This window comes from Protopterus annectens, chromosome 1.part1 (genome assembly GCF_019279795.1).
Source record: "Protopterus annectens isolate FY-2018-M chromosome 1.part1, PAN1.0, whole genome shotgun sequence".
In the NCBI taxonomy this organism is placed as follows: Eukaryota; Metazoa; Chordata; order Ceratodontiformes; family Protopteridae; genus Protopterus; species Protopterus annectens.
The window spans coordinates 807,062,762-807,088,878 of record NC_056726.1 but is presented as its reverse complement, the minus strand read 5'-3'; the positions used below and the strand labels follow the sequence as shown (position 1 = coordinate 807,088,878).

The following is a 26,117-nucleotide window of genomic DNA, read 5'->3' as shown; positions in this document are numbered from 1 at the left end:
TCATTTAACTTAGAAGCTGTCCCCTTCCATTATCTTCTGTTAAAAAAAAAAAAAAAAGAAAAAAAAAGAATTTAGATATAGTGCTACTGTTGTTTGTCGTAGAGTATTATACTTCTTTCTTTTTTGCTACTTGTAGCTGTGGTTTTATTGTGCTTGTTGCTACTGGTACTACTCAGATATGTCCAAAGAAGGACCCAAAGAATCCAAGCCTTCTACATTCAAAAAGTGCGACTTGCTCCCAAAAAGTGTCCCTGATTGACGGATATACCAGCTGCGTTTATTGCCTGGGAGCAGTACACCTGCAGGATTCGTGTTCCATTTGTCATGCATTCAGCATTAGAGTCCTGCAGGAGTGTAAGAACAAACTCATTTTGAGAGGTTTATTAAAAGGGCCCTTTGATGCATCAGTGGAAGGGAATCGGGCAAGAAAACCAGACAAATCCTACAGACTGACATCTTCGGTTCTGACCTTGAAGCCGTTGACGCAGAAAGACAAATCCTCCAGTTTGTCGGATCCGAAGCCTCTCGGATCCGACAAGACTTTATCTCCTGCGGTTCCATCAGTGTCCTCGGAACCATCTAGGAGTCACAAAAGAAAAAGGTCTCCTTCCTTGGAACTGGTGCAGTCCACTCCACAGTCCCTGCTTCTCCAGTCTGTGGCGGGCAGTCACTGATCATCCCCCACTCCTCTTGGTCATCCAGGAGCCTTTCGGACGATGATGTGGGGATGGTGGTGAAGTGGCTACTCAAGACACCGGCTCTAGCAAAAAATCTTATCGAGCCCAGCCCGTATGGATGTGGAGCCGACTATACAACCTCCCAGATTGTCTATTCCTCCTTCGACTCCCTTGAGCTCAGAGGCGGAGTGCATGGAAGTCATTGTGGTGAAACAGTTGGTTCCGAAAACCTCCGGTCGCATTCTGACATCCGCTCCGATCTCCACGATACCACCTTCTATTGAGGGATCTGGGGGCCAACACTCCCTCGGCTCCAAGGGGGGAGCGATATCGGACCCTTGTCCGACCCTGCTCTCCCTCTTGGAGCTTCTGTGCAGGTGAGCTTGGCTCCCACATCAGCCTCGGAGCCATCGCCCTCGGTGCGGGAGAGGTCTCTTGACTCTTCAGAGCCGGGGACCCTCTCGGGCCAGGATCGTGGTGCCTTCGAGATGATGAGTGTGCTGTCCTCTCAGACAGCTCTGCCCTTGGCTTCAGCTACTCCGTCCCCTACAGAGCCAGTGTCTTCCTTCTCACCACCCCTCCATTCTAAGTATAGGGAACCAATGCCACAGGACACCCCATTGGGCAACCCCACCCTCTTCTGAAACCTCCACAGAGCACCCCTCTGAGGAGGTCCCTTGGAAGAGTACATGTAAGAGGAAGCATTTGGACTCCCTGAATCTTTGACATCGATACGGACTTGGAGGACTCGAGACGTGTCCCCACGGTCCCCCTTTGAGGATGTCTCATTCTCAGACATCCTGGAACTCCTCAAGCAGAGGGGTGGCTGGAAGTCCCTTTCCCCCTTCTGAAGACGAGTCTGTGTACCTGGATGCATTCGGTTCCCGACCCTCCACCTCTTGGATGTTCATAGGTAGGTACTAGGCTATTGGCCCAAGGGCCTACGTAAGCCTAGCCAACAAGATTCCCTGGCTTACGCTACCCAAGATTCCCTGGCTTACGCTACCCAAGAAAGTTATTTTCCCGTGCCACTGTCGAGTAGAGACACAGAAGTGATCCCCGGGGTGTATTTCCTATTTCCCATCCACTCATCAAGATTTTTCTTGAAAAGTGCTAATAAAGAACTTTGCTTGACATAGATGGGTAGCCTGTTCCATAGTATGGGAAGTCTCTGGGACAGGAATCTATCCCTCCAGCATGTCCTGTTTATTGTGGTGACAAGGTTTAGGTCCCTAGAGCATGTAGCTTGGAGGGATTGGGATTTGTTTAGGTGTAGAATGTCCAACAGCTTTGGGTTTGACATAGCTTTATATGTTAGGCAGAGATCACCTCGGAGTAGGCGATATGCTATGGAGTAAAGCTGGAGTTTTTTGAGGCGGTCAGTGTAGGGCATTTGTTTGAGGCCAGTAATCCTCTTTGTGAGGTACTTCTGTGGCCTTTCCAGCTGCTGCAGATGTCTTGTGAGGTACATTCCAAAAGGGGCGTTGTACTCTATAATGGGTCTAATGAGTGTGGAGTAGAGGGGAACAATGACCTCTCTTTTTTTTCCTGGATGAGAACCCTTTTATGATGAGGTGTGCCACATAGAAGGACTTCCTGACTACTGTGGTGATGTGACTATCAAAGGTGAGACTACTGTCCACCTGAGTCCCAAGGTCTCTTATCACGCATTTGGTGTTAAGTAGATTGCTGCCTATGTGGTAGTTCATGGGTGCAGAGTTTTTACCAGAGGGGATGACACTGCACCTTTTGGCATTGAGCTTGAGGCCATGGCTCTTGACACCAGGCATCTGTCTCAGCGAGGCCCTTCTGTAGGATGTCCACATCATTTGGGGACTTGACTATGGCTCCTAGTTTGCAGTCATCTGTGAACTTCGTTAGCCAGAGGCCTTCTGTGTTAGCCTGTACTTCAGAGAAATAGATACCAAAATGGAGAGGTCCCAGGATGGAACCCTGTGGTACTCCACTTGTCACTGCTTTGAGGTCAGATTTGGAGTCTGCAACTTTTACAGTGTGGGTTCTGTCAGTGAGCCAGTTGGCAACCCATCTTGTGACGTAGGGATTTATACCTAGTTTAGTGAGTTTAGCTATAATTCCAGAATAGGGGATGGTGTCGAAAGCCTTGGCGAGGTCAAGATAGGCTGTGTGAACCACCCTACCCTCATCTACGGCTTTGGTGACTGCCTCAAAGAAGTCGATCAGGTTCAGGAGGCATGATCTGCCTTTCACAAACCCGAACTGGGTGGGATCCAAAGTTTGGAGGTTACCAATGTCTTTGTTTGAGTTCCATGATACGTTCCATGGCCTTGCAGACCGGGCTCATCAGGCTAATAGGTCAATAGTTCCTGGGATCAGTGGTGGCTCCCCCTTTGTGGAGTGGAATAACTGTTGCTGTGCGCCATTCAGTGGGCACAAAGCCTGATGCGAGACTATTATTGAACATGGTGCTTAAGTGGGGAGCCAGTTCTTTCTGAAGTTCGTATAAAATGCAGCCTGGGATGTTGTCCGGTCCCATGGACACTGTTTTTGGCTTTAGAGAGTGCAGCTTTTACCTGCGTAGTTGTGATTACAGGGACTCTGCATTCTTCCTGTATAGATATGGGCCCTTTAGGGGGTGAGAGGGGGGTAAAGTTAGCACTGAACCTATCTGCCAGGATGTTGGCAATATCAGTTGGTTCTGTAATTTTCTTGCCTTTGTGCTGTAACTCAGAGCAGATTTGTGTGTTGCCATCGAGATTCTTGACATAGCTATAGAATGCTTTGTGGTTGTCCTTTGAATTAGTGGCGATTTTGTTTTCGTAGCTAGCTTTGGAGAATCTTGTAAGGGATCTCAGCTACTTACTGAGGCTGACCAGGGAGCTCCTCCACTCATGGGATTTAACTCTCTTTTGCAACAGTTTCTTCCTTCGGTTGTACAGTTTGTTTATGGCAGGGGACCACCAGATTGGCTCCTTTTTTTGGAGGATAGCGTCTTGGTTCTGTTTGGGATAGCACGATCCATACACTCGTGTAAGTGCTTATAGAGTGCATTTGTGTAGGATTCAGCAGTTGTAACTGTATTGTCCATCTGCATGGGTGTCATGAAGTTCGCCACTTCTGTCTTAAGAAGCATGAAGTTGGCTTTGGAGAAATTTTTTACTGTGGTTTCCTTAATGGGGGGTGGGATGCGGATATCAAGGGTGATTAGCTTATGGTCGGATCGGACCAACGAGGAGTTGACTTCATGTGTGGAACACCGGTCACTCATGCTGGTAATGACTAGGTCTAGGATATTGTTGCCCCTGTTGGGGGGGTGTGGATAAGTTGTTCCAGGGCATTGGAGTTTATGAATTCCAGAAAGCGTTGAGCTAAGGACACGAGTAGTTTTCCCAGTTAATGGTGGGGTAGTTGAAGTCGCCCATTATTACGGTGTTTGGTTGAACCCTAATATTTTCCATTACATCAAGAAAAGAGGAGTGGGAATCCTGGGGCATGGTGGGGAATATGTAGCAAGCTACAATTTGGATTGCAGTTTTGCCCAGAGTTAGTTGCACTTGGATAACCTTGGATGCATTATGCTGAGCAACTAGCTTGGATGTGTGGATGTCTTTAATGAATATGGACACACCTCCACCTTTGGTGTTTCGGTCCAGGTTACATGGCAGAAAAGTGTGGAATGAGTTATAGCCTGATAGTGCAGGGGTGCTGTTGTGTGGATGTCTTTAATGAATATGGACACACCTCCACCTTTGGTGTTTCGGTCCAGGTTACATGGCAGAAAAGTGTGGAATGAGTTATAGCCTGATAGTGCAGGGGTGCTGTCTGGAGCCTTGAACCAGGTCTCAGTCACTGCACAGATATCGATGTTCTCCATTTTAAGGAGTGCCTCGAGTGAGTACATTTTGAGATTTAGACTTCTAGCATTTAGTAGCATTACCCTCAGTTTTTGCTTGCCTATTCCTGTTATGGTGGTGAATTTGTTATTTGAACCTTGCCTAAAAAAGGCACTGTAGGGGCAGCAAGAGCCTTAGCAAGTATCCGGAATCCCAGGGGTGACAGGTTATTACAGTGTTTCCTGTGGTCCATGCAAGATCTACCCATGTTCCACGAAATTCTCATCACAGAGACCTGCAAGAAGGACCTAAAATGGTGGCTTCAGTCTACACAGCTGACGATAGGCAGACCGTTTGTCCTCCCCCCAACCAGTGGCCACAGTGACCACTGATGCTTCCCAGATTGGGGGGGGGGGCATTATCTGGGACAGACTGTTCATGGGACTTGGCAACAAGTACCACTTGCACATCAACATCCTAGAGATGAGAGCGGTGCTGCCGGCATTACAAGCACTACACAGCTCTCTACCCACAGGGACGATTGCATTTCAGATGGGCAACATGTCAATAGTATGGTATGTCAATAAACAAGGCAGAACACGATCCCTACCCCTTGTTTTGAGAGGGTCTGAGTGTGGCAGTGGACAATGTCTTCCCAGTGCTTCTTGATTGCGACGCACATTCCGGGGAAATCCAGTGTGATAGTGGACAAGCTAAGCAGGGCTGTCCTTATGCCTCACAAGTTGTACCTGAAGCAGGATATTGCGAACCAGATTTTTCGCAATTGGGGCTAGCCTTGCTGGGACCTTTTTGCCACCTCCATCATTGCCAAATGCAGCACCTATTTTGCCCTAGTCCACCCACTGGGACAATCACCCAGGGATGCACTTGTTCACGATTGGCCCCCGGGACTTCTGTATGCCTTTCCCCTGTTCCCTCTGATACCCAAGGTTCTTCAGAAAGCAAAATTGTTGGGCTGCAAGCTAATACTCATTGCCCCTTACTGACCTCGTCAAATCTGGTTCCCGTTTCTATGGCCCCATATCCAGGAGGAGCTTTGGATCCTGGACCCAGTTCCAGATCTGCTGGTGCATCAGTTGGGTACACTCCACCCTTCCTTACAGACCCCTAAGTTGACAGCTTGGTTCCTCCACTTCCTGTCTTAGCCAGGTGTCCTAACATCTCCCCTGCAGTACAACATATTCTAATTTCCTCTCACAAATCCTCAATGAGCAAACTTTATTCTAGCAAATTGAAACTGTTCTGTTGTTGGGCAGCCAAAAATAGTATTGATCCTTTTACTGCACCTATTTCAAAGATCCTCTAATTTCTCTCTGAAACCTTTAACCAAGGAGCAGCAGCAGCTATCCGAGTTCATCTAGCTGCTGCTATTTCCAACTTTCATGTGGGAGAAATGGGTTCCAATGTTATGTCCCACAGGCTATGCAAAGCCTTTCTAAAGGGTACTATCCTTTTGATACCCCCAATAAGAGAACTACCTCCTCCTTGGAATCTAAATGTAGTCCTAGCTGCCTTGATTCTTCCTCTGTTCGAAATGGCTAATACTTGTTGTCTAAAATTTTTGACTTGGAAAACTATTTTCTTGACCGCCATTACCTCAGGAGGGTATTAGAATTACAAGCTCTATCCATTCATCCCCCTTATTTAATTTTCCACAAAATAGGGTTTCTCTCAGAACCAACCCCTCCTTCCTACCAAAGGTTTGCTCAGAGTTCAATCTGAACCAATCAATACAACTACCTGTATTCTTCCTGGATCATGGCAACAAGGCAGAGTATAAACTCCACCAACTGGATGTTCATAGGCAGTTACGTTTTTACTTGCACAAAACACAGGAATTCAGAAAATCTGGCCAATTGTTTGTATCTTTTGCAGAGAATAGAAATGGAACTTCATTCTCAAAAGTAACTCTATCAAAATGGCTTTCAGACACTATCACTTACGTCTATAACTGTGAGCAAACAGCTCCCAGGAAAGATTCGAGGACACTCAACTAGGGCCTTGTCTACCTACTGCCTTTAAGGCCAGGCTGCCTTTAGACTCAGTTTGTGCAGCAGCTACATGGGTTAATCCCCATACCTTCATCACTCATTACAAAGTAGTTGTGGCCTCCCGGAACAGGGCATCCTTTGGTTCTACGGTTCTGAAGAATCTGTTCCATTGAGCCATCCAAGAAGAAGGTGTTGGGGACGTGGTCCCAACCAACAAGAAGGAGGGTGAGATAGGGACAACATAACATAAAGAAGTTATGTACTCACCATAACGTTCCATGTTTGTTGTCCTTGATCTCTCCTTCCCCCTCCTGGATGATCGAGAGGAATTATCCATTTTTGGCTATATAGGCCTTGATTCCCTTCCTGCCTTATGAGTTGGGTAGACTGAGTCCTTCTACTAATGACTTGGTGAGTTTATATATATATATATATATATATATATATATATATATATATATATATAATGTGTGTGTATATATATATATATATATATATATATATATATATATATATATATATATATATATGGATCACCTTCATTTCGTCGACAGTTCATTTCACCGACACTCAACTCAGCAGGCCCAGTTCACTGAAACTTCATTTCACTGACATTTCATTTAGTCGAAAATGTTATATGGCCTATTACCCACTGTAGAGCGATCCTGGAGTTAGAATATATAGTAAGGGGGGTGTGGGGGCAAAGCCCCCCACATACTGGGATTCTAGAATGATTTGTTGGTAATAGTTATTCATTGCACTTGTAAGAATGCATCTGTATACTGTAAAACATTTGATATGTGGGGGGCTATGCCCCCCACACCCCCCTTACTATATATTCTAACTCCAGGGTTGCTCTACAGTGGGGAATAGGCCATATATCATTTTCGACGAAATGAGTGTCGGTGAAATGAAGTTTCAGTGAATTGGGCCTGATGACTTGGTTGTCGGTGAAATGAACTGTAGACGAAATGAAGGTGACATCTATATCTATATCTATATCTATATCTATATCTATATCTATATCTATATACACATACACACACACACATATATTTATATATGCCTATAGTTTATATATCTGCATATTGTACTTTAGTGTCATGGGTTATCACAAACGAGATCTGGGTAACTCTTGCTAGGTATAGGTTCATAGATTGGTACTAGGCTATCGGCCCTAGGGTCTATACAAGCCTAGCCATAACAATTCCCTTGATATTTCTTCCCACAATATTTACTTCCCTGGACCCCTGTCTAGTAGGGGGACTGACATGATCCCTGGGTGAATTTCCTATCTCCCATCCAATCGTCAAGGTTCATTTTGAAGGCGCTCTGCTAGATATGTATGGGCAGTCTATTCCAGAGTATGGGGAGTCTCTGGATGAGAAACCTATCCCTCCAGCATGTTTTGTTCATTATTATGAAAAGGTTTAGATGCCTGGAGTGTGTGGCTCTGAGGGATTGGAATTTCTTTAAGTGGAGCATGACCAGCAGCTCAGGGTTTGACATGGCCTTGTATGTTAAGCAGAGATCGCCTCTGAGTAGACGATATGCCGCAGAGTATAGCTGGAGTTTTTTTAGACTATCAGCATAGGGCATCTGCTTTAGGTCTGTGATTCTTTGAGGTATTTCTGTGGCCTTTCCAGCTGTTGCAGATGTCTTGTGAGGTACATACCAAACGGAGCGTTGTACTCTATAATGGGCCTAATGAGGGATGAGTACAGTGGGACAATGACCTCCTTTTTTCTGGATGAAAAGCCCTTAGTGATGAGGTGTGCCACATAAAAGGATTTCGTGAGTGTTGTGGCGATGTGGTTATCGAAGGTGAGATCACTGTCCACCTGTGTCCCTAAGTCTCTCATCGCACTTTCGGTGTTTAGTATACTGCCACCTATGTGGTAATTCATGGGTACATGTTTTTTCCTAAAGGGGATAACTAAACATTCCTTGGCATTAAGCTTGAACCCATGGCTCTGGCACCAAGCATCTGTTTCTGTAAGACCCTTTTGGAGAATATCCACATCATTTGGGGATTCAATAATGGCTCCCAGTTTGCGGTCATCTGCGAACTTTGTTAGCCAGAGTCCCTTAGTGTTGGCTTGTACTTAAGAGAAGTAGATGCCCCAACAAGAGCAGTCCCAGGACTGAACCCTGAGGTACTCCACTTATCTGGAGCTGTATTTGGAGTTGGCTAATTTTACAGTCTGGATTCTGTCAGTAAACCAGTTGGCAACCCATTGAGTGACGTAGGGATTTATGCCCAGCTTAGTAAGTTTATCTATGATTCCAGAGTGGGGGATGGTGTCGAAGGCCTTGGCGAGGTTCAGATAGGCTGTGTTGACTGCCTTACCCTTGTCCACAGCTCTGGAGACTGATTCGAAGAAGTCAGTCTGGTTCAGGAGACAAGATCGGCCCTTCACGAACTCAAACTGGGTGAGGTCCAGTGTTTGAAGGTTGCCGATGTCTTTGTTTATAAGTTCCATGATAATGCGTTCCATGCCCTTGCAGATCAGGCTCGTCAGACTGATGGGACGGTGGATTCCCCCTTGTGGAGTGGATAACTCTAGCTGTGCGCCACTCAGTGGGCACGAAGCCTGAGGTGAGGCTATGATTAAACATGACACTTAAGTGAGGTGCCAGTTAATTTTGTAGTTCATGTAGTGCACAGCCCAGGATGTCATCTGGTCCCATGGATGCTGTATTCTTAGCTTTGGAGAGTGCATTTTCTACCTGTATGGCTGTGATTACCGGAATTTGGCAGTCTTTTGTTATTGAGATGGACCCTTTAGGGGGTGAAGTTGGCACTAAATTTATCTGCCAAGGATATTGGCAATATCCTTGGGATCAGTATATTTAGTGCTATTTGGTTGTAGCTCAGGGCAGATCTGAGCATTGCCATTTAGATTCTTGACATAACTATAGAATGCCTTGTGGTTGTCTTTGGAATATTTGGCAATTTTTGTAATTAGCTTTGGAGGTGTTTATGAGGGATCTCTGCTTCTTACTGAGGCTGGTAAGGGAGTTTTTTGCATCCTGGGATTTTCCTCTTTTCTGCAACAGTTTCTTCCTTCTGTTGTATAGTTGGTTTATGGTAGGGGACCACCAAATTGGCTTCCTTTTTTGGAGGAGAGCATCTTGGTTCTATTTGGGATGGCACGATTTATGCATGAGTGGATGCGCTCAGAGTGCCTTAGTGTAGGATTCAGCAGTCGAACTTTCAGTTCCCGTCTGCATGGGTGTCATGAAGTTTGTCACTTCTGACTTGAGTAGCATGAAGTTGGCTTTGGAGAAGTTTTTTACGGAGGTTTCCTTACTGGGGGGTGGGATGTGGATGTCAAGGGTGATTTGCTTATGGTCAGACCTGACCAATGAGGGGGTGACCATTGGTGTAGAGCATCTATCTCCCATGTTGGTAATGACCAGGTCAAGGATATTGGAGGCCCTGGTGGGACAATGGATTAGTTGATCCAGGGCATTGGAATTTATGAATTCCAAGAACCATTGGAAAAAGGTGTTGGTACCCGAGTAGTTTTCCCAGTTAATGGTAGGGTAGTTGAAATAACCCGTATTGGGGTGTTTGGTTGTATGTTAATATTTTCCAGTATGTTTAGAAAGGTGCAGTGCGAATCTTGGGGTATAGTGGGGGATCTGTAGCAAGCTGCAATTTGGATTGCAGTCTTACCTAGTGTTAGTTGCACCTGGAGAATTTCGGATGCATTGTGTTAGGCAACTAGCCTGGAGGTGTGAATATCCTTGGTGAATATGGATACTCCTCCACCTTTAATGTTTCGGTCTTGGTTTGGTGGCCGAAAAGTGTGATATTTGCAGGGGTGCTCTCTGGAGTCTTGAACCTTCTCTGTTACTGCACAGATATCAATGTTCTCCATTTTTAGGAGTGCCTCGAGGGAGTGCATTTTGAGGTTTAGACTTCTAGCATTGAGTAGCATTACCTTTTAGGAGTGGCAAGAACTTTAGCCAGGAACCTGAATCCCAGGGGTGACAGGTGCAGACCATCTCTGGCAAAGCATTGTGGTTTGTCGATCATGTCATCCCAGGCAGACAGATACTGTATCCCCTTTGAATGACACCAGAAGCTTAGCTAATTGTTGAATGTATGATGGGATAGGGTCTATCCTTGAGCCAGAGGAAGCTCTCGAGCTTTAGAATGCGGCAGAGTCGGAGCCGAGGATCGGCGCCAAACCCAACCAACAAGAGCGAAGGTGAGATCAAGGACAACAAACCTGGAACATTATGGTGAGTACATAACTTCTATTTTCCTTAGACTCATTTGCACACCCAGTATTCCAGACAAGAGTACTCTGTAGGGAATTGTTAGTCTTCCAACTCATTATCCTCCCAAAACATGTTTCCAGTAATTTTTCTTCCACATCACACCTCCATCATTTGCCATCTACCTGAGAAAAGATTATTTGGAGTCTAAAATTGTTTATGTAAACACTTCCAAGCAAAACTCCTGAATCTTCTAGACTTTGTTGTATACTTTAAAAGCCATATAAAAGTCTTCTATTCCATCCATCTACAACCCCTTTTTCCCATTTGTGCACATGGGTGTCAGTGTCACTTGTGACAGTCATCTAGAGGCAAGGTTTACACTATGGCTAGCCTTGCAGCAGTAGTTCTTCCACATCATGTACTCACACCTATGGCCAATTTAGTGTCCAGCCCACTTAATGCATGTTTTTGGAATGTGGGAGAAAACCAGAGTACCCGGAAGAAACCCTCGTGAACACAAACACAGGGAGGATGTGCAGACTGCACACAGAAGACACCCCAGCCAAGAATCAAACTGAGGACCCTCTTGCTGTGAGGCGGCACTGCTATGCACTGTACTGCCCATGTTTGACTCTTAGTTTGGATGTGCTTTAAGACCTTGACACCATTGCTGTTTTAATTGACAAACTCCTAAGGTTTATAATAATGCGTTAATTAAAGGAGATGCAGTTATTTATAACAGAATCCTTTCATTTAATGCTTTATATTAAATTTGACTTTTATCAGGAAGCTTAATTACATTTTCAGAAGAAATCAAATGTTTTTCTTCTTTACTTTTCTTTATTCTGTTATAGCATAGGTTCTCGATTTGCACCATAGTGAGTCTTTCAAACTGGCTAAAGGTCCTTGAGCCTTCCTCCAATGTCAGGAAGTACATTGGGCTTTTTCATATAAAGAGTATATGCTGCCCAATGCATAGATTCTTGGTTTGATATTAGGCAAGCAGTGTCATGAAGATGATCTTTGAAAGTGACCAGGGTACTGCTGTGTTTGATTTGTAGGGGGAGCTTGTTTTGTAGGTGTGGATTGCATTGGGTTAGGTAACTATCCTACCAACAAGTCTTATTTATTAATGTAGGTTGAGATCCTGGAGTGGATGCTTGTGGCGCTATTGGTTGTGCAGAGGTGCAGGAGGCTTATTAAGGCAGGGTTTTTCATGACTTATAAAACAAGGCAAAAGTCACAGCAAAGAAGTCTGTGGGAGACTTGCGAATAAGGAGCAGACTACCAGTCTATCTAGGCAACTAAGGGGCTTGAGACCAGTGACCTTTTTAGTTAAGCTCCGAGGCCTCGTTAAGTTGAACAGTATGTTTAGAAAGATGTATGCCAAATGGAGCATGTAATCAAGGATGAGCCTTGCAAGGAATGAGTACAAGGGGACTTTTTTATTTTAATTACAGGAGATACCATTGGACATTGATTCAGCCAGATATAAGGATTTCCAGACTGCTTTTGTTAAAGAGGTGGCAGCATATGTGCAAATGTCCCTGATGGCCATATAGTTTTGGAGAGGTGTGTTGCTTATATGATAAGAGGAAGAAACCTCTGTTTGCCAAATAGAAACACAATGCATTTTGTTGCATTTAACTTGACACTGTTTGGCAAACACCTGGATTTGACTTAGTCAGCTGTTTTCCAGAGTGCTTGTGTGTGTTGGAAGGTGGACTGACATTTGCAGTCAGTATGCAGTCATCAGTAAGCTTAATTAGGCAAAGGCCTGGAACATTAGCTTGGATGTAGGAGAAATAAATGCCGAAAAAGAGCAGGTCTAGTAATGAGTCATATGGGACTCTAACTTTTGACATTCATGGAAAGATTCTGCAGCTTTTACTTTGTGTGCTATGTCAGCCAGTTAGTTATCCAGTAGACTTTGTAATGATTTGTGTTATTTACATGCTTGGGGGATAATATTGAAGGCTTTTGCTAGTTTAAGATAAGCTGTGTGAACAGGTTAACCATTGTGTGTGTCTGCAGTGACCTTTTTGAAGAAATGTACAAGGATAAGAAGATGGTATCTGTCCTTGACAGAGATAAATTGTTTTGGATCAGGGACCGATAGGTTTCCTGTGTCTCTATTAATTGGCTTGGGTACGTACTGCAATGGCCTTGCATGCAAAAGTGGTAAGACTAGTGAGTCTGTAACTATTTATTTAAATTGGTCGAATGGCTCCTCTTATGTAATGACGTCGAAGAAATGTACAAGGATAAGAAGATGGTATCTGTCCTTGACAGAGATAAATTGTTTTGGATCAGGGACCGAGAGGTTTCCTGTGTCTCTATTAATTGGCTTGGGTACGTACTGCAATGGCCTTGCATGCAAAAGTGGTAAGACTAGTGAGTCTGTAACTATTTATTTAAATTGGTCGAATGGCTCCTCTTATGTAATGACGTCTCAGTGGTAGTTCTCCAAACAATCTGATATATAATGTAATCTCTGGAAGGGCTGAGATTAAAAAGCTCATCAAGGCTAAATTTAGCAGTAATAAGTTGACACATGGGTACAATGTCAGAGTGCATGAAACTGTTGTATTTAGCTTTGGTTAGGGTTGATAGAAGGTAGTGTATGGTGTTCTTAGGACAGGCATTGGGGGATGGAGAAGGAACTTGAATGAGTGTAGTAACGTTGGTGATAAATTAACCACCTAGGATATTGTCTACCTCCTTAGGATCCCATTGGTTTGTACTGTTATAGATGAGATCAAAGCATAATTGGGTTTTACTTTATATTTTCCTGACATAGTTGAAGAAATTATGTTTTATAACGTGGCTATCTTAAGTTTGCTCTTGACTTGCACTTTCTCATGATACATTGAAGGTTTTTGGTGGATTGTTGGCAGTACTTTTGTGTTTGGGGGGTGGAGATTATTGTATGAATTGAGTATTTATTTTTGTTAATTTACTGATTTGTGTTTTCCACTGTAAAGGTTTGTTCTTAAATTTCCACTACGTTTACAGTGAATAAGGATGCTGTACTCCGTGCATCCATATAACTGTGAGTAGAATTCAGATGTGTAAGTAGCAGTTCTAACAACAGGATCAATAGGTGTGTTGGAATGTATTTAGGCCGTCTATGAGTTGTAACAGGTTTGCTTTGGAGAAGTTTATGAAGTTGGTAGCATTTGCAATGGGGGTACATCTGGCATTAAGAGAGAGAAGGAAATGGATTTGTTGTCATGTTAACTGGGAGTGGGAGGTACAAAGCAAGTACAAGGAAGAGCCTTGATCATGAGGATAAGATCAAGCATATTAAGACCTCTAGTAGGGCAACTGACAATTTATTTCAAACTAATTTGTATTGACAAGCTAAGACCCGAAAATATGGTGTTGGTGGTTTGTTTGCCATTTGGTGGTTTGGTAGTTAAACTCCCAAAGGAGAATAATGCTGGGTTGGATGGTGACCTTGCCAAAAACGTTTTGGAATTATTGTGGTGAGCAGAGCGACAGAAGATAATACGCAATTTGCAGTGATGTGATTTATTCATTATAACTTGACACACTCAAAATTGTAGGCAAGGATCATTAGGAATTTTCACCGTCCTCACAGTTTCCAGTGGGTTTGAATGTGTGACAAACACTGGAATCTAGTGTGGAGGGAGTGCTTTCAGTACAGTGTAATCAAATCTCTGTAATTACATAGATACTAAAATGCATGTGTGTTAGAAGGGTCACAGGTTCACTTGTCTTTTTGTTTAGATTCCTACTCTCAAACAGATGCATATTGAGCATTATTATGGCCTTCTGCATATCCCTGCGGTACAGCATGCAAGATTATTCACAGCCAGGGTGAGTTACCACCAGGTTTTACTCCTATTTACTGGGGTGGTGGGACCCGAGAGCCATTGTTACATCATGGATTCTGGATTAGAAAGACAGCTTGCTGTCACCCTGTTCCTGTCCATTTTAATGAGGAGTTGAGTCTTGTCTTACTGTGGAGTCACCAGTGATGAAAAAATTGCTGTGGGTGTGTGCAGACTTTGTCTGACTTATAGACTTCAGTTTGTACCCCTTTTGACTTCTGGAGGGGGCATGCAGGTATTGTGTGTGTGTGTGGTACTTATAGTACTGTCTAGATGCTGAACTCTGTGTGTTATCTAGGAGGCTTGAGTGGAGATTTCATAACCATCTTAATATAAATTGGGGTGTGCCTATACAGACTGCGTAATAAATAACAATACTGGGTACTGGAAAGTCGGTAACCTTGAAGCATTTGTTACAATGTTGCCAAGTGGAAGCAGGCTGGCCGTAGATGAGGTAAGAGCAAAATAAGATCCCATACTAACTGTAAAGGTAAAGACAATGTAGTTTTACAGCAATCCATTCCAGTACCAATAAGGGGTATAGATTATACTGGACAGCCAAATTAAGTTCTACATGCAGATATAATAGTTACATGAAGGGTATGACTGTGCCAAAATATAAGAAGCATGCTAAATTCTAACACCCAGCCTAAGGTACAATAGTTATAAGGTCTACTTTTTATAGAATGAGAGTTAGAAATCCCTAAATCTATAGGGAGAGTGAAATTTGATCTCTGCAGTGTACTTTTAGGATTAGATTAAAAGCAGATTATAGGTTTAAGACATGCTCAACCTCAGAATGTGTAGGAATCAAGGCAGTATAAATAAATCAGAACTGTAGAAAAGTGTTACAGACGGCAAGGAAATCCTCTCACTCAGTCTCTTGAAGTACTCTCATTCTGACGTAACTGTATTATCCTTTTCCTACTGATTTCCAATAGGTAACCCATTCACTGTTCTCCTTCTGCATTTAGTTTGTTTACACTTAAAAAAATAATAGCAGTAACATTTTAAGTGCACAGCATATTTAGACTTGTTTTGGCTTCTCATTTGAAAATGAGTATATTAGATTTTATTTCTAGTTTTCTCTAATGTTCCACCCATCCTCAACCCCCTTTTCCCCATTTTATTTTTGCATATGGGGTCGGGGATATCACTTCAACAGTGACAATCATCTCTATCCAAGGTTTACACTGCCAGGAGGACATGCAGAGTCTACACCCATCTCCTAAATAATTTTTGTTCAACATTTTCTTACCACTTTAATCATCAAAGTGTATAGAAAAATAAATATAGTTTCCCTTTTCTGAGTAGTGTAGAGGATTGGGGGGGGGGGGTAGAAGGACATTGTAAAGACATCACTTCACATTCTGTTCCCTGTTCATTAAAAAAAAATCTGTTTTCTGAGTAATGAAGAGGATGGAGAAAATAAAACGAGTAATAATCAAGCCATCCCTAACATTCTGTTCCCTGTTCTCCAAACATATGCCTATCCTTTGACTGCCCCTGCATGCAAGACTTGTAAGACTAATGGCTCTGTAATTATCTGGGTCAGTGGTATGGCTCCCCTTATGTAAGGGCATCTCTGTAGCAGTTCTCCAAACACCTGGTATGTAATCTCTGGACGGTCTGAGATTAAAAAGTTTAAGAACCGGCTCAGTAAGGTTAAATTTAGCAGTAATAAGTTTGCCATATAGATACAGTGTTAGAGCCCATGGAACTGTTTTGTTTAACTTTGGATAGGAGTGGTAAAAGTTGGTCTGTGATGTTTATAGGGCAAACTTTATTGGGCTAGAGGAGCAGTTGAATGGATGCATACAGTCATTTATTTTGCTTTGTTTCCCTCTTCTACCACTGTTCTGAAGTGTATGTATTATCTATATTGAAGTGAAATAAACCATAAGTTTTTTACTATTGACAGCGATTTCAAAGCAAACCAGGATTTAAAAACGTTACTTTTTTTCTTCTGTGCATAATATTTCTCAAACTACAGTTTCATTGACATCCCTGACCATGTATATATGCTATTATGCACAGTACAAAACTCCATTCATGAAATTCAGAATGGTATAATACCATTTTTGGATGCCTTTTGTAGCTGAACATTGTGCTGCTTCTTGAAAGTATCACAGTAAAACTTCAAAGAGTGCAGTATTTATTTGTTTATATTTTATTAATTGGTTAGCCCATTTACATAAAACCCATTTTCAAGAGTGACCTAGAAAATACCAAGAAGCATAAATGCATTGGTTTACAGAGTTGACAATAATAGATAGCTCTACAGTATTTCACTCCATTAAGTTGTACTTCACGAGAGTGAGTAGTTTACAGTATTTTGTAATTGAAAATGGATCAGTCTTGGAGTATATGCAACTTTAGTATGTTTAACTCTTGAACTGTTCTACACTCTTATCTTCAGTGACCTTTCTTTTCTGAAGTATTTGGCAGGTCTATTGTCTTTGGATGTACAGTACTACGATTGTGATAGCTTCTGCTATAATATGACTTGGAGATTCATAGGTGTGTACTAGGCTAATGGCCCTGGGGCCTTTACAAGCCTAGCCCATAGAAATGCCCTGACATTTTGCCGCCCGTCTTTAGTTCCCAGTGCTTTTATCAAGTAGAGCCACTGAAGTGATCTCCGGGGTGAACTTTCTATTTCCCATCTACTCATGAAGATTTCTCTTGAAGGGGAGGTGTTCTAATTGACACGTATGGGAAGTCTATCCCAGAGCATCGGCAGTCTCTGGGTTATGAACCTCTCCCTCCAGCATGTTCTGTTGATTGTGGAAATGAGGTTGAGGTCTCTGGAGCCTGTGGTGCAGAGGGATTGGGATTTCTTTAGATGTAGCATTTCTAACAGAGCTGGGTCAGACATGGCTTTGTAAGTCAAGCAGAGATTGCCTCTTAGTAGACAATATGAGACTGAGAATAGCTGGAGTTTTTTGAGTCTGTCCATGTAGGACATGTAAGATCCTCTTTGTGTGGTACTTTTGTGGCCTTTCCAGCTGTTGCAGGTGCCTAGTGTGGCACACACCAAATGGGGCATTATACTCTGATTGGTGTAATGAGGGAAGAGTAGAGAGAAATGATGACCTCTTTCTTCGTGGATGCAAAACCCTTGGTAATGAGATGTGCCACTTAGGATTTTCTGACCACAGTGGCAATGCGGTGGTCAAAAGAGAGGTTGCTGTCAGCCTGTGTTCCCAGATCTCTTGTGACACTTTCTGTGTTCAGTGGACTACCATCGATGTGGTAATTCATGGGCTTTTCCCAAAGGGGATGATGGCACATTTTTTGACATTGAGCTTAAGGCCATGGTTCTGACACCAGTCATTGGTCTCAGTGAGGCCTTTCCGTAGGATGTCAACATCACTTGGGGAGTTAATTATGGCTCCCAGCTTGCAATCATCTGCAGCCTTTGTCAGCCAGAGTCCATTCGTGTTGGCCTGGACTTCAGAGAAGTAGATAACTAAACAGGAGAGGGTCCAGGACCAATCCCTGTGGGACTCCACTCGTGACTGGTCGGCAGTCTGACTTAGAGTCCACTACTTTGGGTTCTGTCTGTGAGCCAATTTGCAACCCACCTAATGATATAGAGGTTGATGTCTACTTTGGTGAGTTTATCAATAATTCCTGAGTGAGGAATGGTATCAAAAGCCTTGGCCAGATTGAAGTAGGCTGTATGAACTGCCTTACCTTTATCCACTGCTCGTGACTGACTCAAAGAAATCAACCAGGTTAAGCAGGCATGATCTACCTTTCACAAAACCAAATTGCATGGGATCTAGAGTTTTGGAGATTCCCTATATCCTTGTTAATTAGGTCCATGATGATGCGCTCCAATAGCCTTACATATCAGACTTGTCAGGCTAATGGGGCAATAATTTCCAGGGTCTGTAGTCACTCCTCCTTTATGGAGAGGGATGATTGTAGCACTGCACCATTCGGTAGGGACAAAGCCTGAGGTGAGGCTGTGAGTGAACAGAGCACACAGATGTGGTGCCAGTTCACTTTGTAATTCATGTTGAACACAGCCAGGGATATTGCCGGGTCCCATGGAAGCTGTATTCTTGGCCTCAGACAATGCAGCTTTAACCTGTGCTGCAGTAATGCAGGGTGCCTGGCATTCTTCCGGTATTGAGATTGTTCCTTTAGAGGGGAGAGAGGGGTAAAGCTGGCATTGAATCTGTCGTCTAGTATGTTGGCAACATCTGTTGGCTCAGTATAGTAGTTACTATTGTGCAGTAACTCAGAGCAAATCTAGGTATTGCCATGGAGATTCTTGATATAACTAAAGGCTTTGTGGTTGTTTTTAGTGTCTGCCGCAGTTCTGCCTTCATAGCTGGCTTTGGAGGTTTTGATGAGGGATCTCAACTTTTTGTTGAGGCTATCAGGGAATTTTTCCAGTCTTTGGACTTCACCTTTTTCTGCAACAATTTCTTCCTTCTTTTGTAGAGTTTTACTGCCAGGGGACCACCAGACTGGCTTCCTTTTTTTGGAGGACAGCGTCTTGGTTCTGTTGGATATGGCTAGTTCCATGCATTTATGTATGTGTTCATACAGTGCACTGGTGTATGATTAGTCAGTCTTGCATCTACTTTCCACTGGCATGGGTGCTATGAAGTTAGCCACCTCTGCTTTTAGGAGTCCAAAGTCACCTTTGGAAAAGTTTTTCATGGCGGATACCTTTGTGAGGGGTGTGGGTGAGATGTGGATTTCCATGGTGATTAATTTGTGGTCGGATCTAACCAGGGAGGAATTGACTGTTTTGTGTAGAGCAACGGTTGCCCATGTTAGTAATAACCAAGTCAAAGATGTTGCTTCCTGTAGTGGGGGTAAGAATGAGCTGGTCCAGGGCATTAGACTTGATGAATTCCAGGAAGTATTGGGCCTGTGCATTGGTGCTCGAGAAGTTTTCCCAGTTGATGGGAGGGGTAGTTTGAAGTCTCCTAGTATAAGTGTTGGGTTGGACCTTGATAGAATTCCTGGGTGCTTAGGAGCATGGAGTGAGAGTCCAGGGACATGGTTGGGGCCCTGTCGCAGGCTATGACCTGGATTGCAGTCTTACTCAATGTTAGTTGTACCTGAAGTTTCTCATATACATTATGCTGGGGTACTAGTCTGGAGGTGTGCATATCCTTTATGAATATGGAGACACCACCACCTTTGGGCCTTCAGTCCATGTTTCAGGGGTCAAAAGGTGTGGAATGAGTTGTAGCCTGGTAGTGCAGGGATGCTTTCTGCCACTTTAAACCAGGTCTCCGTTACAGCACAAATGTCAATGTTCTCCATTTTGAGGGGTGCTTTGAGTGCATCTTGAGATTTAGACTTCTAACGTTGAGCAGCATGACCCTCAGATTGCATTTATTTACAGTTGTTACTGTGGTAATTTGGTCTTTGGAACTCTGCCTGAAAATGGCACTATAGGGGTGGCAAGAGCCTTTAGCCAGTACCCGGAAACCCAGGGGTGAAAGATGCAGGCCATCTCTGGCAAAGCATCGAGGTTTCAGCTAAAATAACCTTTTTTTTGTAGATCTTCTCTGTCACAGTTCTCAGTTATTTTTCCTTCATGTGACAGTACTGGTTTGGGACACTTGCAGATGCTCTTCTTCCTTGGGCTTCTGTTTTTGTCTTTTGCAAATATCTGCAGTTCCTTTTTAATAGCTTTCTGTTTTTCCCATAAGTAACTTAAGACCTTGTTTCAGCTACTTTATCAGCTGTTTCAGTTTAAGGTAGCAAACTTTGCCATAATGTTTGTATTCCTACTGTCTAGCTTCCTTCCATCTTTCGAAGCAACTAGGTTGTATAAATAAACAGCTGTTCAAAACATCAGTAAGTCCAGTAAAAGAAAGTCCAGTTGACCACTTATCTAAGTGAGAAGTAAAATAAATGACTTCGATTTAAAAATCAGTAGTATTAAATACATGTAAAATTGTTCTTAAAATGTTCTGTAATACAGCCAAGCTTCCTTTCCTGTCTGCAGGCATGAAGATTAAATTCAACTAATTTTATTTGAGTATTTCCTTTATGGATTAGTTTCATCTAGTTTGCTGTAGCATTTCCTTTGCTTTGTATTGATTTTTCGGGCATCATTAATGAAGTAGAATTAAGTAATTTCCATTTCAAACTACTGTACATTAACAGTTTAACTGATAAAAGTTCCTTGTAGTAGGGTATTCTTGTGCTTTGTACTGGGGCGTTCATATGTACTGCTTGCAGTTCTGCAAATGTATTCTGTGTCTAGTACACCATCTGTCAGTACAGCAGTTCATGGACCTGGATTGCAGTAATGACAGGCAAGTGCACAAGAGAATGACGTTGACTTGTAATTACACCTGTAAATAATTCACCACATTCACCAAATTGCTTTATATCTTTACAGAACATCATGGCAGGGAACAGTTATTTTGTAAGGTATGCTTATGTTTGATATATTAGTCAGTAGCTGTTCATTTCTGAGCTGTGCTGTGCCATCATGTTACACAACGATTTATTAAAAAATGTTCATTAGTGATGATGGCAGTTTAAGGAACATTGGCAAATGATGTTGCTGATAGGTCTGTTGTGAGAGCTCAACTAAACCATTGTGTGAAGGAAGGGACATGGTTGTAGTACTAGATTTGCTTGCAACATACAAAACTCTGCCAGTATGAGTTTTCCTACTGTGCAAGAAAGTTTTTTTTTTTTTTTTAAACTTTGTGTAATTCTGCTGGTGTTCTCCGTATGCTGAGCAGCACTTATTAGTGGGGTAGGGGATCTCAGCAGTTGGATGCACTACACCAGCTAGTTCTGTAACTTGTGTAGTTGGGAGCAGTACACATGTTGTCATAGTACTTCTAAATTGCATATAGTCCTGGATGAGGGGAGGGGAGCCGTTTGCATACATACTCCATGCATGAAGCACTGTGGCCACACAGTGGGGGTAAGACCACATACAATGGCTTACTGTACTGTGTAACAGTTTTTATGAATCACAGGGCTTCGTATACCATTCAGACATTCTAGCTGTACTCCATATCAGATGTCTTGAATCCCATCCCCAAACTTTTGCTATGGGTCCATCTCTTAGTATGCCTCATCTTTGTCTTCCCAGTTTGATTGCAGGTAGTATGAAGTGAAAATTGCATGTCTAAATTCCCAAATGTATGCAAATCTGAATTCCTGGGCGGCCATGGTGGTGCAGCGGTTAGCGTTGTCGCCTTACAGCAAGAGGTTCTCCGGTTCGATTCTCGGCTGGGATGCCTTCTGTGCGGAGTCTGCATGTCCTCCCTGTGGTCATGTGTGTTTCCTCCGGGTGCTCCGGTTTCCTCCCACATCCCAAAGACATTCTCTAGGTGGAATGGACACACTAAATTGGCGCTAGGTGTGAGTGCGTGCATGTGTGTGCCTTCTGTGGAAGGTTGGGCACCGGGCTGGCAACTCAACACCGTAAAATTCCACTGCCAATCATGAGCGGACAGGTGATCTGCTGTGGAGACCCCTAACCGGGAAGAGCTGAAAAAAGAAGAAGAAGATGCAAATCTGAATTCCTGATTCTTATATTATGGAACATTACCAGATATAACAGCATCAGGTTTTCCCTGTCTCTGGTATAGTGTTTAAATGCTCCACTCACAGTTGCACTTGTTTTGTCAACAAGTTTGATTATTTAAGGGAACTTAGAGAAATAATCTGCATATGAGATGCATGGCTTATTTGAAGTGCAACAAATGTGTACCTGCTTGATTACTCAAATGATTTGGTTCCGAGTACATTTTCCTGTGTGACATGCAAAAATGTAACACTACCATTTCTGGCTTGTTGGATGTCCCACTAGCAGTAAGGGAGTAAGTAGAACTTCTGGGTCCAGTTTACAGTTCTCAAGCAAATTACCTTAATGACAGCGATTTCCTGCTAGCTGTCTTTCATTTGAGAAATATTTCAACTACAAAATGACTTTTATTCGATTATATCTGATATCACTTAACATTTGCTGTTTATAATTGAGTCACAGGCCTGCATGCTGTCAGCTCCATTATCTTTTTTACTTTTGCCATTATTTTAAGTCTGTGTGTGCATTATTACCTGGGGACAAAGTCTCTTTGTAGGGTGAAAACTGTAGAGTGTTTTGCATTTAACGTGGCTTTCGATTACATTGTTTTAGACTAACTGCCATGGTTCCAAAATTGTCGACCTGTAGTACTGCAGAGGCTTCAGACTGCTCCTCCCGATAAATAATGCATTGTTCTTCTTAAGGAACTACAATATGAACTGGCACCTCACCTAAGTGTCATGTTTAATCATAGCATCACCTCAGGTTTCGTGCCCACTGAGTGGCGCAGAGCTACAGTTATCCCAATTCACAAGGGGGGATCCACCTTGGATCCCGGAAACTACCGTCCCATCAGTCTGACAAGCCTTATCTGCAAGGCCATGGAGCGTATTATCATGGAACTTATAAACAAAGACATTGGCAACCTTCAAACACTGGACCCCACACAGTTTGGGTTTGTGAAGGGCCGATCTTGTCTCCTGAACCTGATTGACTATTTTGAATCAGTCTCCAGAGCCATTGACAAGGGTAAGGTGGTCCACACAGCCTATCTAGACCTTGCCAAGGCCTTTGACACCATCCCCCACTCTGGAATCATAGATAAACTTGCTAAGTTGGGCATTAATCCCCATGTCACCCAATGGGTTGCTAAATGGCTTACTGATGGAACCCACAGGTAGATCCCTGGAGCGTGTAGCTGACTCCAAATCCAGCTCCAGACAAGTGACAAGTGGAGTACCTCAGGGTTCAGTCCTGGGGCCGCTGTTGTTTGGCATCTACTTCTCTGAAGTGCAGGTCAACACTAAGGGACTCTGGCTAACAAAGTTTGCAGATGACTGCAAACTGGGAGCCATTATTGAATCCCCAAATGATGTGGATACTCTACAAAAGGGCCTTACAGAAACAGATGCTTGGTGCCAGAGCCATGGGCTCAAGCTCAATGCCAAGAAATGTATTGTTATCCCCTTTGGGAAAAAACATGTATCCATGAATTACCATATAGGTGGCAGTACACTAAACACAGAAAGTGTGATAAGAGACTTAGGGACACAGGTGGACAGTGGTCTCACCTTCGATAACCACATCGCCACAACAGTCAGGAAATCCTTCTATGTGGCACACCTCATCACGAAGGGCTTTTCATCCAGAAAAAGGAAGTCATTGTCCCACTGTACTCATCCCTCATTAGACCCATTATAGAATACAATGCCCCATTTGGTATGTACCTCTCAAGACATCTGCAACAACTGGAAAGGCCTCAGAAATACCTCACTAAAAGAATCACAGGCCTAAAGCAGATGCCCTACGCTGACCGCCTTAAAAAACTCCAGCTATACTCTGTTGCATATCGTCTACTCGGAGGCGATCTCTGCTTAACATACAAGGCCATGTCAAACCCAGAGCTGTTGGACATGCTACAAATCCCAATCCCTCAGAGCTACACGCTCCAGGGATCTAAACCTTGTCATCACAATAAACAAAACATGCTGGAGGGATAGGTTCCTGACCCAGAGACTCCCCAGACTCTGGAATAGATTGCCCATACATGTCAAGCAGAGTGCCTCTTTGGACCTCTTCAAGAGGAACCTTGACGATTGGATGGGAGAAAGGAAATTCACCCCAGGGATCACGTCAGTCGCCCTGCTAGACAGAGGTCCAGGAAAGTAAATAATGTGGGAAGAAATAGCCAGGGAATTGTTATGGCTAGGCTTGTATAGGCCCTAGGGCTGATAGCCTAGTACCAACCTATGAACCTTAATAGGTGAATCTCTTTGCTCGGTCACAATCTTAGACATCTGTTTACTTTGCAACTTTCTTTTACATGAGCATCATAAAATTTTTTGAATGAATGTTTAATCAAAACTAATTTAAGTACATTTCAGAGTTCAAATGTACTCTGTTTTCATCTGCCGGTTTTCCCTTGTAACACAGACTTTATAAGATTCCCAAAATGAACCTATATTGGATGGGAGATAGGAAATCAAAATGAACCTATATTGGATGGGAGATAGGAAATTCACCCCGGGGATCATGTCAGTCGCCCTGCTAGACAGGGGCCTGGAGAAGTAAATATTGTGGAAAGAAATATCCAGGGAATTGGGAATTGTTAAGGCTAGGCTTGCAGACGCCCTAGGGTCGATAGCCTAGTACCAACCTATGAATCTAACTGCATGTGTCAGGGAGTCCTTTTTGGGTTTTTTCCTCTTACTACTGCTGAACACTGAAATCCTGCATTGAGCACTGATTGGTTGTCTTAATTTTTTGCCTTATCTCAATCAAAATGATGCACGAGTGTTGTGTAAAAAAATATATAATATGTATACTGTTCACAGATTTGTAAGAAACTAACATTTCCCTTTATTTAAGTATAAAGGAATTTGTCATTTTTTTGTAGAAAATTGATACAGAGGTATGATTAACTTGGAGCTAAACTGTAGAGTTAAAAGCTGGTGAAATTTGTGAGTATCAGTTGTTTACTAATTAATATTGGAGTGAAACAAAAATCACTTTGTCATATTGTGAAGTATATTGCAAAATACTGCCTTTGTGCCCAGACCTCTGGCCACAGTGCACCTTGCTTAAATTAGATGTTAGACAATGTTAAAGACGTATTCAGCAATAATAAATCTGTATTGGGTAGCATATTGACATTTTGTTTTTTTGTGTCTTTCTGCAGTGCCCCAGAACATGGGTGACTGTCTCAGAAACAAATCTTTCTCATCCTGGGAAGATTTTTGTACTTACTTCGAAAGCTGGTGTGAGAAGAACAAAGCCTTGTTTTATGTACAGTATGGCCGTTCCATCTACAAATGTAGGACATTTGATACCCAGTATAGTCATGAAGTTGCAGAGACATTCAAGTATAGCAGGGTTCGCTTGGTCTGTAAAGAATACAGAGCTGATGGAAGCTTTGTGCAACTTCCCTGGGGGTAAGCAAAACTTACAGCATTTTAAGTGGAGTTCTGTTTTGAGATTGTGACGTTTAACACATTCCCTCTAAAACTGAACGTATAACGCATTCCCTCTAAAACTGAACGTAAGATGTCATGAATGAATCTGTAGAAGTACATCTATCAGTGTATTGTTTGTTTTCTGAATTAGCCAACATAAAGTTGTGATCCAGTTATAGACTAAGCTTTTTCATAGAATGGTAAATAACAAAATCTGATACTAAATGATGAAGTCTTTCCTAATACAAGTTGAGACGGAAGCGCTTATCCTATTTTTATCGAAATAAAGAACATATTTATTTTATGTAGTTTAGAATGTTTCCTGCTTTGTATATCCACATACTTTTTTACATGTTTGAAAAATGAAATCTGATACTAAATGTTGGATTTGACTGTACTATATTATGTGGATTAGATGCTGTTGAAGTTCTTCCCCTGCAATCATGTTTGAAAAATGTGTAGCTTTTGTTTAAAACTAAATTAAACTTTCATGTTTTTTAATGTAATATTGTTTATTTTCAAATGGTGTTGACCAGGAAA

General features: G+C 42.8%; 1 protein-coding gene across 3 annotated transcripts in view; it reads left to right on the top strand.

Moving 5' to 3' along the window:
• The window catches only part of LOC122807251 (uncharacterized protein ZSWIM9-like), a 234,960-nt gene that overhangs the window by 20,067 nt on the left and 188,776 nt on the right, over window positions 1-26,117 (top strand). For all 3 annotated transcript variants that reach the window (XM_044078353.1, XM_044078362.1, XM_044078343.1), the window contains exon 2: window positions 25,304-25,556. In XM_044078353.1, coding sequence (XP_043934288.1) covers window positions 25,304-25,556 — 253 coding nt within the window. The remainder of the gene's footprint in view (window positions 1-25,303; window positions 25,557-26,117) is intronic.